Source organism: Phyllobates terribilis, unplaced genomic scaffold (genome assembly GCF_046119375.1).
Source record: "Phyllobates terribilis strain yellow unplaced genomic scaffold, ASM4611937v1 Scaffold_1__5_contigs__length_1240528914, whole genome shotgun sequence".
Taxonomy (NCBI): Eukaryota; Metazoa; Chordata; class Amphibia; order Anura; family Dendrobatidae; genus Phyllobates; species Phyllobates terribilis.
In genome coordinates, this window is record NW_027362761.1 from 233,278,610 (window position 1) to 233,297,578 (window position 18,969).

At 42.3% G+C, this 18,969-nt stretch overlaps 1 protein-coding gene across 1 annotated transcript; it reads right to left on the reverse strand.

Annotated features, from left to right (window-relative positions):
• Nucleotides 1-4,532: 4,532 nt before the first annotated feature.
• Nucleotides 4,533-17,416, reverse strand: PCK2 (phosphoenolpyruvate carboxykinase 2, mitochondrial). Its single transcript, XM_073671047.1, has 10 exons — nucleotides 17,262-17,416; nucleotides 8,771-9,025; nucleotides 7,645-7,829; nucleotides 7,261-7,464; nucleotides 6,986-7,173; nucleotides 6,695-6,857; nucleotides 6,121-6,339; nucleotides 5,907-6,044; nucleotides 5,502-5,597; nucleotides 4,533-5,327 (listed from the first exon to the last, which is right to left on the reverse strand). The coding sequence occupies exons 1-10, from the start codon at nucleotides 17,288-17,290 to the stop codon at nucleotides 4,873-4,875; spliced, it is 1,932 nt and encodes a 643-aa protein (XP_073527148.1). The 5' UTR covers nucleotides 17,291-17,416; the 3' UTR covers nucleotides 4,533-4,872.
• Between the last annotated feature and the right edge of the window lie 1,553 nt (nucleotides 17,417-18,969).

Consider the following 18,969-nt stretch of genomic DNA (forward strand, 5'->3'; position numbering starts at 1 on the left):
CGCTAGCGGCGCTTAGCTACTGCGCACGCGCGGACGCCATTTTGCTAGAGGAAAAATAAATTTGCCTGCAGAAATATGGCCCCCGCATGCGACCATCTGGGGAATGTAAATTTCAATGTGACAGAAATTACAGTCAGTATGTAAAACAGTAGGCAGATCACTGAAAGCACAGTGACCTGTCACAAGGCACAGATAGGAATACATAAATACATAATGAGAGCACCAGTGCACATGCATATCATTATAGCAGAACTGAAAATAAAGATTACACAAGAACCACTGTACGGATTTCATCAACAAATGTATAGTATAATGGCAGCCACCTGACAGTGTATGTTGTTTACTAAGCACAATCCTGCTGACAGGTGTGCTTTAAAGCTGTCTGTGTAGAACACCACTGCAAAAAACTACCATTCTATGGTTTTCCATGATGTCCCGAAAGACAGCTATTGGCAGTGCCTTTTTCACCATACGTAGTGACTCCTCCATCCTACTGAAGCCATCAGACATTCATTTTTTACTCTCTTCGCTCTATTTCATCATCCTGATGTTTTGTAATGCATTACTCATACAACCCACCATGGTTCATCTTCATTCTACTATGCCCGGTCTCACTCTCGGGCCTTGGATTTCTGACACCCTCCCCCATGGAGTGCTTTCTCTTCCCACTTTCTCCCTTCTCCTTGTTGTTACATACAGGGGCGGATTAAGAGTAGCTAGGGCCCCGGGCAGTTTATAAGGCGTGGGCCCTCTCCCCAAGTACCCGATGTATCACGTGACATATCACATGATCCTCTTTGATAGATCATGTGATAGGTCATGTGAGTAACACACAGGTACTCTAGTGCGCATCTGTAGATGGAAAATGACAGAGACAGTATGAGCCCAACATAGCCTCCTATATACAATATGAGCCTTCACATAGCCTCCTATATACAATATGAGCCTTCACATAGCTCCCTACAAAGAGTGTGAGTCCTCATATAGCCTCCATACAGTATGAGCCCCACATAGCTTCCTATAAACAGTATGAGCCCCAATAGACTCCTATATACAGTATGAGTCCTCACATAGCCTCCTATACAGTATGAACTCACATATAGCTTCCTGTATACAGCATGAGCCCTCACATAGCCTGCTATATACAGTATGAACCCCCTACATAGCTCACTATATACAGTATGAGCCCCAAATATCCTCCTATATACAATATGAGCCCCAACATAGCTCCCTATATACAGTATGAGACCCATATAGCCTCCTCTATACAGTATGAGCCCTCACATTGCCTCCTGTATACAGTATGAGAGCCCTACATAGCGACCTATATACAGTATGAGCACCATATATCCTCCTATATACAGTATGAGACCCCTACATAGCTCCCTATATACAGTACGAGCCCCATATATCCTCCTATATACAGTGTAAAGATGTGTGGTTGTGGGTTGTAAGTAATCACCTAGGCAGCTTAACGATGCAGCAATATTTTATAGATCACAGCCATGGTAATAAGCAATTCCAGGTAAATGGCCAAAAAACATTTCTCTCAGTCCTCAAATTCCCAATCTGGGTTCAGTAGTTCCACTGGTTTTGTAGAAGGCCATAGACAGTCTCCATCCTCTTCCTTCAAATCCTTCCACCCAACTCTCCTAAAACATGTCTGTCCTTTCTTCCACTGGGCTCAGTCCCCTCCCAGGTCAGAAGTGATCACACCCTCCCACTTAAACATTCACTGTTCACTCAACAATGAAGAATATTCTAGAAGGGTTCATCTGAGACTGCATGTAAGACCCCCTGTGGTGACGGCTCCACTGTGTCTACAATCTACACACACATAACGAGATTATTGGCTATTGGAACAATGGTTAGATACTCCTGAGATAAAGATTAGTGGAATGCTAGACATTTTACAAGTGAATCTAGTGCACATACTGACAAGTTAGCAAAACTATATAAAACATAAGTAAATCACTAATAAAACACAATCATAATATTAACAAAAATGGTGGTCCGTTGCTGGAAAAGTATCACAGTCTTTAGAAAATGGGCAGCTCCTCACATACAATATGAGCCCCAACATAGCTCCCTATATACAGTATGAGCCCCATATATCCTCCTATATACTATTTGAGCCCAAACATAGCTCCTTATATACAGTATGAGCCACCATATAGCCTCTTATATACAGTATGAGCCTGTACATAGCCCCTATATACAGTATGAGCCCCATATAGCCTCTTATATACAGTATGAGCCCTCACATAAGCTCCTATATACAGTAGGAGCCCCATATAGCCTCCTATATACAGTATGAGCCCTCACATAATCTCCTATATACAGTATGAGACCCATACATAGCTCCCTATATACAGTATGAGCCCCATATATCCTCCTACATACAGTACGAGACCCCTACATAGCTCCCTATATACAGTATGAGCCCCATATATCCTATATACAGTATGGGCCCCAACATAGCTTCCTATACACAGTATGAACCCCACATATCCTTCTATATACCGTATGAGCCCCAACATAGCTCATTATATACAGTATGAGCCCCCATATAGCCTCTATATACAGTATGAGCTTGCACATAGCCCCTATATACAGTATGAGCCCTCACATAAGCTCCTATATACAGTACGAGCCCTCACATAGCCCCTATATACAGTATGAAACCCCCAGTAGGTTATAGGTTACAGTAGCAACCTATATACAGTATGAGCCCTCACATAGCCCATACATATAGGCACACATCCCATACACATATTAATAAGAAAACAAAACACATACTCGCCTTGCTCCTGTTCCCCCGGCGCTCTGCTCTGGTCCCTGAGACTCCATCTGAATTTGTGGTGCATACATGGTGGCGCGCGCCGGCTGATGACGTCATCACGTCACAGCAGAGGTGACAGGAGCTCCCCTGAGCTGTGCTACTATTCTGTATCCTCAGCAGCGGAGTGCCAGGAAAGCTCCCTGCTGGAATATGTGCACCGCCATATAAAATTATAATAAGGGCAATCTGACCATGGGGAGCCCCGGGAGCCTCGGGTGGTAGCCCAGATTGCTCTCATTATAATCCACTTATGGTTACAGAACATGGAAGGACTGTCACACGGGTTGGCCATTATTCCATGGTTTGATAATGTATTCTAGCTGGTTTGTCCTATTACCCATAAAAATGTTTGATTATTCATAATTAAGGATTCTGTACCTGTCATTTCTCTGTGTTGGTGGTATTGCCCATATGAACTCTTTTATTATAAAGATTTAGTATTGAAATAAAACAAACAAACTGTGGTTGGGTAAAATACAGCAGCACATAATGCCACATATAGAACCTTAAAGTGGACCTATCTGCAAAAAATCACTTTTGTTAAAAAATAAAAAATGGAATTTAAAATGTATATATTTGTTTTACATATCAACTGCTTTGAAAGTCCACATCTACTGTATTTACAAAACTTTTTATTTATATACATACTTTTTAATGAAAGTGTGCCGCTATCTTGTGGATGACACAGCTTCTCATTGATCCCTCTGCAGCAGGAATGCTACTAATGCGCAGGCACAAGAAACAGGATGCACTACTGTCAGGGACATATGGTTACTTTATTAGCACTTTTCCCTGCCTCTCCACAGCACTTCTCTGTCTAATGTTCTCAAACTGATCAGAGACCAGTGTGATAATAATACAGTAAAGCGCTTTGGAGATGCATGGAAAGCCCTTCTAATAACGTGAAACTGTCCCTGGCAGCTGCGCACACATTATCCGTCACGGCCCTGCACATGATCTGTCTGCTCCAAGCATGGAGGTCACACTTGCTCAGGGTAGATAGATCACTTCTGGGCTGTAGAGTGAGGTATCTCCGCTAAGAATGTTGGGAGGTGTCAGCGACTTTCAGCAGATAGTCAAATTTGTATACCATGCGCATGCCCTTCCAATGGTGTGTAAATACCTTTATCTAGAAATTTAATTAATTATATTTAGACAAGTTTTTTATGTGTAATATATTAAAATAATACAAACTAGGGGTGAATTTTGATGAGAGGAAACCCTTAAAATACCAATCCGGCATATTTATAATTATACCCCCAGAGTGGTATCACTAATGTATGTTCCCTGCCCTTAGTAATATATTTACCAGCCACCGTCTTCTTCTCTTCCCGGCACTACTCCAGGACCATTTCGCCATCATTTGACCGCAGCTCCAGACTGACCATAAGTCAGTGGTAATGGTCACAAGCTCTCTATGCAAGTCTATAATCGCCTCGTTCTGGATCTCATAGACCTACATTGAGAAGTAACCTTCGACAAACACTGGAGCGATCCAGCTGGTCACAACCAGCAGAAGACGACCGAAGCAGCATTCATAAAAGATGAAGACGGTGACTGGTAAGTATTTTATTATGAGCAGGGAACATGCATTAGTAACACCACTCTAGCAGTGAAATAGTAAAAAAAAACGCTGGATTGGTGCTTTATGGGTGATGAAGGTGGTTAAATAAAGAAGACCACAAGCAAATAAGAAAATCATTTTTACTTCCATTAAAAAAAAAAACAAAGATGGAGAGGTTAAAAAAAAATAAACCCAAGTTTTTCCTGAGGTCACATCCATGGAACTGATCAGATAGAGATTTATTGAACCGTTATACTGTACAACTGTGCTTTTCTTTCCTGCGTAGGCTGATTGACTTGGCTTAGTATTTGCAAAAAGATTTGCCCAAATTGATAGCTTGTTATAGGTAGGTCATGGTTTTCTTTTTCCCGAAGTGCTAAAAGTGTGAAATAAGGCACTTATTCTCCACAAACTTTGAGAAGTGTTCCTCACCCTTTTTATGGCTTTTTCATTCTGTTATATTGCTTCACATCCGTTTCACCCTGGTGTCCAGACCCTTGAGCTCTTGCATAATTTGTGGAGGCAAGTCATCAGGCACTTGCTCTTTCAAGTATTTCCCAACTTCTTGCACTTCCTTTTCCCAAAATCCTTTGGGGAGGGAAAACAGCTGGTTTGTATCAACGGCACCTAGCCCTTCTAGATTCAATGCCCCCTCAGCAGGAAGATATCCAATGGGTGTTTGTCGAGCACTCTCTTCTCCTTCTACCCTACGGAAGATCCAATCTAGTACCCTTGAATTCTCCCCAAAGCCTGGCCATAAGAATTGTCCTTTGTCATCTTTTCGGAACCAGTTAACATGGAAGATTTTGGGAAGACGTAGTCCTGGTCGGTTTTGTAGACTAAGCCAGTGAGAAAGGTAATGGCCGAAATTATATCCGAAGAAAGGTCTCATTGCAAAAGGATCATGCATGATAACTTTGCCTACGTAAGAGATACAGGAGTGAAATATGATAAATAGAACGGTAATGCAACAACATTAGAAACTAGAATTGGAACAAATTGGTGAAGTAATATAAATGAAGAATAAATAATAGAAATAGAAGAAATGAACTAAGATAATGTCGTTCTGGTGAGATGTTTGGCTTCCACACTTACCTTTGTGTTCTGCAGCTGCAGTAGCCTCGGACCTCATGGCTGCTCCAACAAACACCCCATGGCTCCAGTCAAAGCTCTCATAGACCAGAGGTACACCTTGAAAAATACATATATTTCTTTATTCAAATACTTATTACCTCTGGTATAAATGTATCTGTGGCATCTGAGAAAAAGCAGTGTCTTCTGCATGCCATATGTGCTGTTCTGTCACTGTTAGATAACCTTACTCAAGCGTAGATACCATACAGTAAATGTGTGGCCAATGTGGGCGTAGAAAATTCTGATTGGAGTAAGAAAGACACCAGTCATAGATGCAATTATACAATTATGTACATTTCAATGCTATACTCCAATATTCACATATTGATGGAGAGAGGTAGTCGGGTAAACCAGAAAATGCCTTACCCTCGGGCCTTCTCCCACCAAAGATAATAGCATCTATAGGAACACCCTCTGGTGACTCCCAGGCTTCATCCATAATAGGGCACTGAGCAGCAGGGGCGCAGAAACGAGAGTTAGGGTGTGCACTGGGTTCTTTATCTCCTGTAGAAAGAAATGTGTTTTACACAAGCTGGAAGCATTAAGAAACCATACTTGTATAGAAGTCTGTTTGCCTCACCTTTCTTCCACGGTTTTCCTAGCCAGGATGTGACTGTCACACCAGGTGGAAGATCTTGGTCTAATCCTTCCCAGTATACACCTCCATCACTAGTCTCTGCCACATTAGTGAAGATGGTATTCTTTTCCACTGTATGCAGGGCATTGGGATTTGTTTTTACAGACGTTCCAGGAGCCACACCAAAAAAGCCATTCTCTGGGTTGATAGCCCGAAGGCGCCCTATTGAGAAAAGAAAAGGTTTATCTATATTGGGGGAAAGTTTAACAACACAGTCTTTGGTACATAATGATGTCAATCTGGTGAAAATTTCATACTACTGCGGTTAATTACTGCCTTCACATCCATAAGGGGGCAGCATGGTGGCCTTGCAGCGCTGGGGTCCTGGGTTCAAATCCCAGGAAGTTTGTATGTTTTCTCCATGTTTCCATGGCTTTCCTCCCAACTCCAAAGACATATTGATAGGAAATTTAGATTATGAGCCCCAATGGGGACAGTGATGATGATTTCTGTAAAGTGCAGTGGAATTAATAACGCTATATAAGCGTGTAAGATAAATAAATAATAGGTTACAAACCTTCACTATCAAATTTCATCCAGGCAATGTCATCTCCCACACATTGTACTTTCCAGCCAGGCAGCGCTGGCCGCATCATTGCAAGATTTGTTTTCCCACAGGCACTGGGGAAAGCAGCAGCGATATATCTCTTACGTCCAGCAGGGTTTGTGATCCCCAAAATCTAATATGGGAAAGAAACTCCATAACAGGACAATGTACAAACAGCACAGAAAAGATGGCTCAGGAAACAGAAGACAGAGGATCGAGTGCAGGAGAGAGTGTACAAGGGGCCAAATGCTCCTCTCTCACCAGCATATGCTCAGCCAACCATCCCTCATCCTTGGCAATTCGGGAGGCTATGCGCAGAGCGAAGCATTTTTTTCCCAAGAGAGAATTTCCTCCATATCCACTTCCAAAGGAGATGATCTCACGGTTATCAGGAACGTGAGCAATAAGTGTTTTTTCAGGGTTGCAGGGCCATGCGTTCACTAGAGGGGCTGTACAGAAGACATAAAGGCACCGGTTTAGTAATTGCATCTGTATACTGTACAGTCACATAATTAACACTATGGGAATATTCTTACCTTTCAGAGGGAGTGGTTGTCCCACAGAGTGTAAACATTTCACAAAGTCACCATCTCCCAGTGCGTCCAAGACTGGTGCACCCATACGTGTCATGATGCGCATGCTGGCAACTACATATGGGGAGTCTGTGAGCTGAACCCCATATTTAGACAGAGGGGAGCCAACTGGGCCCATACTGAATGGTAATACATACATCGTACGACCTAGGAAAAGAGAAGTAAGTTAAACAATGACCAATTAACACAACTAATCCAGTAGTTATTTTCACACAACCTACGTGTATTCTGTGAGGTGGGATAAGCCTGGTAGCAATGGATGGGCATTACCGACTGGCAAGTACACGCACATCAGGAATAAAATAAGGCTCACAGCATTTTACAAACCTTTCATGCAACCAGGAAACCGATCATTCTTGGCTCTCTCAAAATCTCCGGGGGACATCCAGTTACCCAGTTGTCCCGCTGCTCCTTCTGCCGGAATCGGAATAGTATCCCGCTTGTTATTAGTTACTATGACTGTCTTACTCTCCACCCGAGCAACATCCTTTGGGTCAGTTCTAGCCAACCAGCTGGAGCGATAAGAACAAGAAGTAATAAAAAAATTAAGAGATGGCAAAGGCACACAAACAGGGACAATAAGCAGTAGACTAGAATACGCATGCAGGCAGAATGATAAATCAGTGCTAAACACTGGACGTGTAATGCTATGTTCACACATGTTGGGTTTTTCAGCGTTTTTTGCTGCAGATTTTTATGCAAATTTTCTGCTGCGTTTTGCAGTACCAGCAAAGTCTATGAGAAACCAGAATTCTCTGTTCACACATCATGTTTTTTTTGTTGTTGCATGTCACTTCTTTCAGCATTTTTTCAGCATTTTTTCACCCATGGGTAGTGAAAAACGCTGAAAAAAACATGATGTGCGAACAGGTTGTGTAGCATTTTTAGTGAAAAAAAGCAAGTACAACAGTATGTGAAACATTTGTATTTGTGTTTTTACCATCTTGTCTTGGTCACTGAGATGGTAGCTTGCATAAGGAGAGTTTAATTAAATTGGTGATGTGTACAGTGTAAACATTAGCTGACCTTCCTGTGAGATTGAACAATACCTGTGGCCCAGGGAAGTGTGAAATTTAACAATGCCTGTGCAACTGAATGGCAGTCCCCATAGTGTAAAATAAATAGTGCATTGAGTTTGTTAGTTAAACTATTCCTGAACAATTCACCTCCCCTACTGTTATGCCAAAACCAGAATGAGTTTTTTTTTCACTGAACTTAATGTACATGCATAAAAGAGACAAAGCGTGAACAAGAGAAACAGTTCTGGAAAAAAAAGCACAAAAAAACGCACCAAAACCTGTGTTTTTGACGCAGCTGATTTCCTACCAGACATCAGTTTTGCTGCAGATTTGTGACGTAAAAAAAAACCAACATGTGTGAACATAGCCTAAGGTTACAGGCAGGGGAAACAGGGGTGCCATGATGGGGAACAGAAGCTAAAAACCAGACTCACCAGTTGGGGTACTTGTGCAGCTTCTTTATCATACCCTCTTGTTGTAATACAGTAAGGATGGTGTCATTTTCAGAGGCAGTGCCATCACATATATGGATGTTTTGGGGGTCACACAGTTCAGCTCCTCTTATTACAAATTCTCGGACAGCAGGAGGAAGTTGCTCTATCTGACCACTCAGGACCCGCAGAGCATGGGCGTTTCGACTGCTCACCTGCTGTGACTGCACCCATGCTCGTACAGCCCGGGAGCAGGGCCTGTGCAAAGAAGAAGTTTGACATTTCTTAAAACTCTCTCCAGCTTTGAAATAAGTATATACAAGTTTAATATTTTCTCCACCTGGAAGTGGTAATAATTCATGTACAGAGTGTCCTCCTCCTATCTAGACTGGTCAGTCATGTATGCAGCCATGTTGAACATTCACAATGCTTTCACATATAGCGGCATTATCATGCAGCATTTTTCTACTAGAAGTGCTTTATAATTTTTTACAGTAATTTTACCACTGGGAGGTGCTATTGCACTGAAAGCTGTGTAGATGTTAAGCATTTGTTATAGAGTCCTTGGGGAAAAATAAATGACTGAGTCATCAAAGTCAGAGGCTCTATGCATCTTGTTTTGCTAAACTCCTGCAATTACTTCCTCCACCTCTGCAAACTTTAACCCTAGTATTCAATAAACAGCATGTACAAAGTGCTAAGTTCATTGACAAGATATGCAGAAACACAGGATAAACATGTACTCAGCATTTACCTACCATTGCTCCATTTATCAATGTCTTCAAATGTACTGCTAATAAGTCAGCATACTTATAAAGGAAGCAAGGGCTATCTTAGTATATCCTGAAATTATTTTAGAAGGTCATGACATACTAGGCAAAAACATTATGATGTCCAGTTTACTTATTCTACACTCTCCATAACATATATATATACACACACACACATTATTTATATTAAAAATGTAATACATTCATTCTCTTAAGGGAATCTGTCAGTAAAATCAACCCTCCTAAGCCATCTACAGTGGGGAAATAAGTATTTGATCCCTTGCTATTTTTGTAAGTTTGCCCACTGACAAAGACATGAACAGTCTATAATTTTAAGGGTAGGTTAGTTTTAACATTGAGAGATAGAATATTCCAAAAAAAAAATCAAGAAAATCACATTGTATAAATTTGATTTTTTTTTTCTGCATTTTTGCAGTGAGAAATAAGTATTTGATCCCTCTGGCAAACAAAACTTAATACTTGGTGGCAAAACCCTTGTTGGTAAGCACAGCAGTCAAGACTTTTTTTGTAGTTGATGATGAGGGTTGCGCAAATGTCAGGAGGAGTTTGGTCCACTCCTCTTTGCAGATCATCTCTAAATCATTAAGATTTTGAGGCTGTCGCTTGGCAACTCGGAGCTTCAACTGCCTCCATAAGTTTTCTATGGGATTAAGGTCTGGAGACTGGCTAGGCCAGTCCATGACCTTAATGTGCTTCTTTTTGAGTCACTCCTTTGTTGCCTTGGCTGTATGTTTTGGGTCATTGTCTTACTGGAAGACCCAGCCACGACCCATCTTCAATGCTATTACTGAGGGAAGGAGGTTGTTGGCCAAAATCTTGCGATACATGACCCCATCCATCTTCCCTTCAGTACGTTGCAATCGTCATGTCCTCTTTGCAGAAAAGCACCCCAAAAGTATAATGTTTCCCCCACCATGTTTCACGATTGGGACGATGTTCTTAGGGTTGTACTCATCCTTCTTCTTCCTCCAAACACGGCAAGTTGAGTTAATGCCAAAGAGCTAAATTTCTGTCTCGTCTGACCACAGCACCTTCTCCCAATAACTCACAGAATCATCCAGGTGTTCATTAGCAAACTTAAGACGGGCCTGCACATGTGCCTTCTTGAGCAGGGGGACCTTGCGGGCACTGCAGGATTTTAAACCTTTAAAGGCATAATGTGTTACCAATGGTTTTCTTCGTGACTGTGGTCCCAGCTGCCTTGAGATCATTAACAAGTTCCCCCCATGTAGTTTTAGGCTGATCTCTCACCTTCCTCATGATCAACGATACCCCACGAGGTGAGATTTTTCACGGTGCCCCAGATCGATGTCGATTGACAGTCATTTTGCATTTTTTCCATTTTCTTACTATTGCACCAACAGTTGTCTCCTTCTCACCCAGCATCTTACTTATGGTTTTGTAGCCCATTCCAGCTTTGTGCAGGTCTATGATCTTGTCTCTGACATCCTTAGAAAGCTCTTTGGTCTTGCCCATATTGTAGAGGTTAGAGTCTGACTGATTAATTGAGTCTGTGACCAGGAGTCTTTTATACAGGTGACTATGTAAGATAGCTGTCTTTAATGCAGGTAATGAGTTGATTAGGAGCGTCTAACTGGTCTGTAGGAGCCAGAACTCATAATGGTTTGTAGGGGATCAAATACTTATTTCTCACTGCAAAATGCAAAAAAAAAATTATCCAATTTATACAATGTGATTTTCTTGATTTTTTGGGATATTCTATCTCTCAATGTTAAAATTAACCTACCCTTAAAATTATAGACTGTTCATGTCTTTGTCAGTTGACAAACTTACAAAAACAGCAAGGGATCAAATACTTATTTCCCCACTGTATATGAACATATAGGTTGTGGAAAGATGAATAAAATCATACTTTGATATCTGCGATCTGATGACTCATTCCCGAGAAATCCACATGTTTCTTAATATGCAAATGAGCTGTTAAGATCTATGGGTCGGACTTAGATCTCCCTGAGAATCTGCCTCCAGGGCTTATTTGAAATAAAAGGTGGTGTTTCCTGTGTGAGACATGTAATGTCTGACAGTCTGCTCCCCCATCAAAATATTACATACTCACATAAAAAATGTGGATTTCTCTGGAATAAGATATCAGATCACAGATATCAAGGTATCATTTTTTTTCAGCTTCCTATGACCTACGTGCCCATATAGACTGCTTAGTAGGATGGATCCTTCTGACAAATCCCCTTTAAGTGAAGCCTTCGGTAACTATGAAGTCCAAAAAGAATATACATCAGAGTCAGGATTATCAGATCGGTGTCATGAATATCAGATTGGTGGGGTCCCCCCATCTTTGATCACAGATGTGCAGTGTATGAAGCCGAAACACCACAGTTCTGTACAAAACATAATGGACGTACTCAGGTACTGCATCCTAGCTACTACTGAAGCAGTCACCCTGTGGCATTCCAGCTCTATACAATATGTCCTGTGTCCAGCGGCCCCAGCACCTAACAGTTGATCAGTGAGGAGGCTGGGTGTCAGACTCCCACTGATATTATATTAATTACCGATCCTAAGGATGGGTCATCAATATTTAAGTCCTGGAACCCCACACATATACATTTTACACTACCAGCAAAATATCAGCCACACAATGCATTTTTTTCCTTGTGCATTTCCAGCTGCGCTGCGTTTTTCCAAATGTTAATTCTTTCAGCGTCTTTGTAGCATTTTTAACCCTATTCAAATGAAAGGGGTAAAAATCTGCTGCAATTACCATTAGTCCACATGGGTTAGAAATGTTACAGACTTTTCCCTAAGAAATTGCACAAATCTCATCCATATGGTGTAATTTTTTTCATGCAAAAAAATGGACCTGCGGTTAAGATTTTGAAATACACAGAATGTAAATTTCTTATTCTGATTTTTACTGCAGATTTCACCATTTTCAATATGAGGGATAAAGGTTTGGTAAAATCCACAGCAAAATTTTGTGAAAGATCACCTGCTTCTGTATGAAATCACTTTTAAAAACAGTGGTGCACATACCTATTTCAGCCACTAGTTTGCAAACAGACAAAGTGAAGTATCTACGTTACATTGTTGCAGTATTGTGCAGTTAAAGGGAATCTGTCATTGGGATTTCACCCCCCAAAACTATTTATATGTGCATGTAACTTTTTCAAAGACAAGTCCAGCAATACCTTTACATGGCCTGACCTTTCATGTTACAGAGAAATCAGCATTTGAATTGATATGCAAATGAGGCAGTAGATCTGAAGCATTCCGCAGGGAATAGAGCTAGAGTGACGGAGGGTTAAGATTTGCACACGCTGATTTCTCGGTAACTGAGGAAAGGACTGGCCATGTAAAGGTATTACCGGATTTGTCTTTGAAAGAGCTACATACACATATAAATAGTTTGGGGCTGAAATCTTGCTGACAGATTCCCTTTAAGGTCGGGTTCAGAGGAGCGTATGAAAAAATCATCCGTTTTCCATCCCAGAAAAAAATTGTCCGATTTTCATAGATATTCCATCTGTTTGTCATCCGTGTGCGTCTGTCTCTGATATCTGTTTGTATTCATCAACCGTTAATAAAATAACTAAGACCATGTGAAAATAACTGTCATCTGGAGGGCTGCGTTATAGTCCCCCTGTTATCTATCCTTAACATGGACAGCACACGTATGTATAACACACTCGTCTGAATGAGCCCCAAAGCTCTGCCATTACCATTTCTAAACTGTGATGTATCAGACAGGAGTCGCTCACACGAAGGGGAGAAACTGCGTCCTCTATATCCCATATACCTGCCGAGCTATCGGCACTCTAGGAGCCTGTTCTGGGTATATGCAATTGCAGTATATTATGGGGACCAAGTATAACCACATTTTCAATATAAAGTAGTGACTGTGCCACTCTAAATACCTGCCTATGCTGTTCCATAATGTATGGTGAATGCAGATTTGCAATATTAGAAATATTTAACTCTTTCTACTTTAGGATGATCTGACTTGTGAACCTGGATGGCTGCCCATGCATTCTTTCCTATAACAACCTATTATTGTTACATGAAGGATCTTATGACACCACACAGGCTGCAAGTTTCTTTCCTAAGGCTTTCTCCACTGCTGGCTCGTTCTCATGTGCAGATGTACCATGGGGAGGTGATGCAATATTATACATAAATCCAGAGCTGTGCTGTTAGACTTTCTGATAACCCAACCATATCTTATAGCAACCCCAGTTATACAGAACTTGTCCTGAATATGTACTTTTATCATATCGTACCTTTCCGAATAATGTACCGGTGACCCAATAATACTAAACATATCCTGATCACACACTAATCATATATTGCTAAACTTCACCTGATCATTTACTACTGATCCTGTCCTGAATAATATTTTAATGTACTGACCATGTATCCATCATACAGTACTGAACCTGTCCTGACCATGTATCTATCATACAGTACTGAACCTGTCCTGACCATGTATCCATCATACAGTACTGAACCTGTCCTGACCATGTATCCATCATACAGTACTGAACCTGTCCTGACCATGTATCCATCATACAGTACTGAACCTGTCCTGACCATGTATCAATCATACAGTACTGAACCTGTCCTGACCATGTATCCATCATACAGTACTGAACCTGTCCTGACCATGTATCCATCATACAGTACTGAACCTGTCCTGACCATGTATCAATCATACAGTACTGAATCTGTCCTGACCATGTATCCATCATACAGTACTGAACCTGTCCTGACCATGTATCCATCATACAGTACTGAACCTGTCCTGACCATGTATCAATCATACAGTACTGAATCTGTCCTGACCATGTATCCATCATACAGTACTGAATCTGTCCTGACCATGTATCCATCATACAGTACTGAACCTGTCCTGACCATGTATCAATCATACAGTACTGAATCTGTCCTGACCATGTATCCATCATACAGTACTGAATCTGTCCTGACCATGTATCCATCCTACAGTACTGAACCTGTCCTGACCATGTATCCATCATACAGTACTGAACCTGTCCTGACCATGTATCCATCATACAGTACTGAACCTGTCCTGACCATGTATCAATCATACAGTACTGAATCTGTCCTGACCATGTATCCATCATACAGTACTGAACCTGTCCTGACCATGTATCCATCATACAGTACTGAACCTGTCCTGACCATGTATCCATCATACAGTACTGAACCTGTCCTGACCATGTATCCATCATACAGTACTGAACCTGTCCTGACCATGTATCCATCATACAGTACTGAACCTGTCCTGACCATGTATCCATCATACAGTACTGAACCTGTCCTGACCATATATCCATCATACAGTACTGAACCTGTCCTGACCATGTATCCATCATACAGTACTGAACCTGTCCTGACCATGTATCCATCATACAGATCATACAGTACTGAATCTGTCCTGACCATGTATCAATCATACAGTACTGAACCTGTCCTGACCATGTATCAATCATACAGTACTGAACCTGTCCTGACCGTATATCCATCACTTATTACTGAACCTGTCCTGACCATGTATCAATCATACAGTACTGAACCTGTCCTGATCATGTATCCATCATACAGTACTGAACCTGTCCTGACCATGTATCCATCATACAGTACTGAACCTGTCCTGACCATGTATCCATCATACAGATCATACAGTACTGAATCTGTCCTGACCATGTATCAATCATACAGTACTGAACCTGTCCTGACCATGTATCAATCATACAGTACTGAACCTGTCCTGACCGTATATCCATCACTTATTACTGAACCTGTCCTGACCATGTATCCATCATACAGATCATACAGTACTGAATCTGTCCTGACCATGTATCCATCATACAGTACTGAACCTGTCCTGACCATGTATCCATCATACAGTACTGAACCTGTCCTGACCATGTATCCATCACACAGTACTGAACCTGTCCTGACCATGTATCCATCATACAGTACTGAACCTGTCCTGACCATGTATCCATCATACAGTACTGAACCTGTCCTGATCATGTATCCATCATACAGTACTGAACCTGTCCTGACCATGTATCCATCATACAGTACTGAACCTGTCCTGACCATGTATCCATCATACAGTACTGAACCTGTCCTGACCATGTATCCATCATACAGTACTGAACCTGTCCTGACCGTATATCTATCACTTATTACTGAACCTGTCCTGACCGTATATCTATCACTTATTACTGAACCTGTCTTGACTATGTATCAATCCAATATTACTGTTATAACCATGTATCTACCATATAGTATCAAACTTGTCCTCATCAAATATTACTGTCCTGACCAAGTATCCATCATTTAGTACTGGATCTGCCTGACCACATATTACTGTTCAGACAATATATCCATCATAAAGTACTGGACCTTATCCTGACCATGTACCGAACACATATCACTTGCTCTGGCCATCTACTGATCATATACTACTGTCCTGAGCATATATTACTGTCCTGACCATATATCCCATCACATGGTCAGTACAGGCCCGGTACTATGTACTGATCACATATTACTTTGCCCTTACCATGTACTGACCATACATTACTGTCCTGACCATATATCCATCACACAGTACTGGTCCTGTCCTGACATATACTGATCACATGCCCTTACCTGGTACTGATCATTTGTTTCTGAGCTTGTGATCATACATATCCACCCGTCCTGATCATGTACCTATGACATACACTACACCCCTGACCCATGCTATACCACTGTACCTGTCCTGATCCTATATGACTGTACCTGTCCTGACCCTATATGACTGTACCTGTCCTGACGCTATGACTGTACCTGTCCTGATCCTATATGACTGTACCTGTCCTGACCCTATATGACTGTACCTGTCCTGACCCTATATGACTGTACCTGTCCTGACCCTATATGACTGTACCTGTCCTGACGCTATATGACTGTACCTGTCCTGATCCTATGACTGTACCTGTCCTGATCCTATATGACTGTACCTGTCCTGATCCTATATGACTGTACCTGTCCTGACCCTATATGACTGTACCTGTCCTGACCCTATATGACTGTACCTGTCCTGATCCTATATGACTGTACCTGTCCTGATCCTATATGACTGTACCTGTCCTGACGCTATATGACTGTACCTGTCCTGACGCTATATGACTGTACCTGTCCTGACCCTATATGACTGTACCTGTCCTGACCCTATATGACTGTACCTGTCCTGATCCTATGACTGTACTAGTCCTGACCCTATATGACTGTACCTGTCCTGACCCTATATGACTGTACCTGTCCTGATCCTATATGACTGTACCTGTCCTGATCCTATGACTGTACTAGTCCTGACCCTATATGACTGTACCTGTCCTGACCCTATATGACTGTACCTGTCCTGATCCTATATGACTGTACCTGTCCTGATCCTATATGACTGTACCTGTCCTGATCCTATATGACTGTACCTGTCCTGATCCTATATGACTGTACCTGTCCTGACCCTATATGACGGATACAGGATAACCAGCATGACTGTCACACATCTGTCCATGCAGAGCTGTCTGACCGTCACTCTGAGTGCTGATCACGGCACAGGGCATCACTAGATACAAAGTAAATGAATGGCATGTCAGTTTCGCCCTCTTCCCCTTGTCTCCAGATCCCCTGCCCTGGACACTTACCCCACCACACGCACGGAGAAGGAGGGCATGGCAGCGGGAGACAGTCAGCAGCGGTCAGCGAGATCCTGCAGGATGAGGAGCAGGGGGAGGTGCGGGGATACACCGGCCAGGGAGGGACTGGGGGTAGGGACACCAGCAGGGGGCAGGACAACACGGGGACCGGTTTGGGGTGGTGAAATTAGACTAAAGGTCTTGTTTGTCGCTACGTGTGTTACATCCTGTACGAGAAGTGCACACACCCCATGGCATGGTGTCACCGTCTACCCCTCCCCCACCTGGCCAGAACTTCCTCGAAGAGCCGGCAATGTGACCATTGGCTGCAGGATGCCGTGCCCCTGTGCCCTGCACCCGTAGCCACCCCCTGACACACATGTGGAGGAGCCGGCCAGTCACCTCCTCCCACAGGCTGCCCCCCAGAGCTTCCTCCTCCTCCCCTCCCGAGCTGATGTAACAATGTCCTGCTCTTAGCTGTCTGCTCCACATGTGCACATACCTACACGTAGTCATAGTGCTCAGCAGCGTGTGTGACAGGTCCTCCTCATGTCAGGGTGGGGAGGAACCCCCAGGTGACTCTGCTATACTGCAGTGCTACTCTTGTTTTTGGGGTCATTTTATGTCCTTAGTGGAAAACATTTGAATTAAAGGGTTATTCTCATCTTCATACTTGGATATTGTAGACACAAACACTTTTTCAATTTACTGCTTATTAAAATTTGCAGCCGTTCTTGAGATATTAATAGTAGTTTACATCTCGTTGCCTAGGAAGCCGACCACTGCTGCAGCCTTAGGCCACATGCACATGTTGAGTGTTTGATAAGGTTTTTACCTCAGTATTTGTAAGCCAGAACCAGGAGTGGGTGATAAATACAGAAGTGGTGAGGTGTTTCTATTATACTTTTCTTCTGAGGCGGAACACTCCTGGCTTTGTCTTACAAATACTGAGGTAAAATACTGACCAAATACTGAACGTGTGAACGAGACCTTACTTGTAAACGGAAGTTTTCCAGGATTAGGAGGTAACAGTGCTTACAAGTACTTACAAGCTCAATAGAAAATAGTTTGTAAAGCACTGTGCATGTTCTTTCACTTAGCAGAGGTGGTCAGTCTACAGGGCTCAGTCAGATGAACGTATTATACGGACATGTGCTGTCCAAGTTAAAATCTGATAGCACACGGAAAGCACACGACCAATGTCATTGAATAGGGCTGTCCAGACGATAATCTCAGTTTACATTATTCTCTTCCATATTTCAGATGAGACTCGCCTATTGAAATTTATGGGTGCACAAAAAAAATCAGATCCCGCAGGGATTATCTGTATTGGATAATGAGCAGGCTGCATTTTTGAGTGTCGTTAGAGAGAGAGGAGACCAAAAGAAAGAGAGCGTGATCTGGAGCAGGAAAAAAAAGTGACTGAGAGACAGATTGATCCTCTGGAGACGGGTCCTGGGAGAGGGCGCCTAGCCGTAAGGCCCAGAGTTTATAATTCCTGAAGGTAACGGGCCTAGACAGTACTAAGTACGCAAGTCGAATAGAGTGCACCAGGCGGGAGTTCCAGAGCATCAGCATTATAGCTCCCCAAAGGGGAAAGAAGTTGAGTAAAGGACTCTTGCTAAACTGAACCGTAGTGTCGAGCTGGGTTGTGGTGAAGTAATGAGAAACAGTGAATACAGAGGACAAAGAAAGAGAGAAGAGAGAAGAGAAAAGG

Excerpts from the sequence above, each read along its gene's own strand:
- PCK2 (XM_073671047.1), bottom strand. The coding sequence starts at position 17,290 with ATGCCCTCCTTCTCCGTGCGTGTGGTGGG. Across the intron at positions 7,465-7,644 it reads GTTTCCTGGTTGCATGAAAG|GTCGTACGATGTATGTATTA; the intron begins GTTTGTAAAATG and ends CTCTTTTCCTAG. Across the intron at positions 5,328-5,501 it reads TGCAGCTGCAGAACACAAAG|GCAAAGTTATCATGCATGAT; the intron begins GTAAGTGTGGAA and ends TCTCTTACGTAG.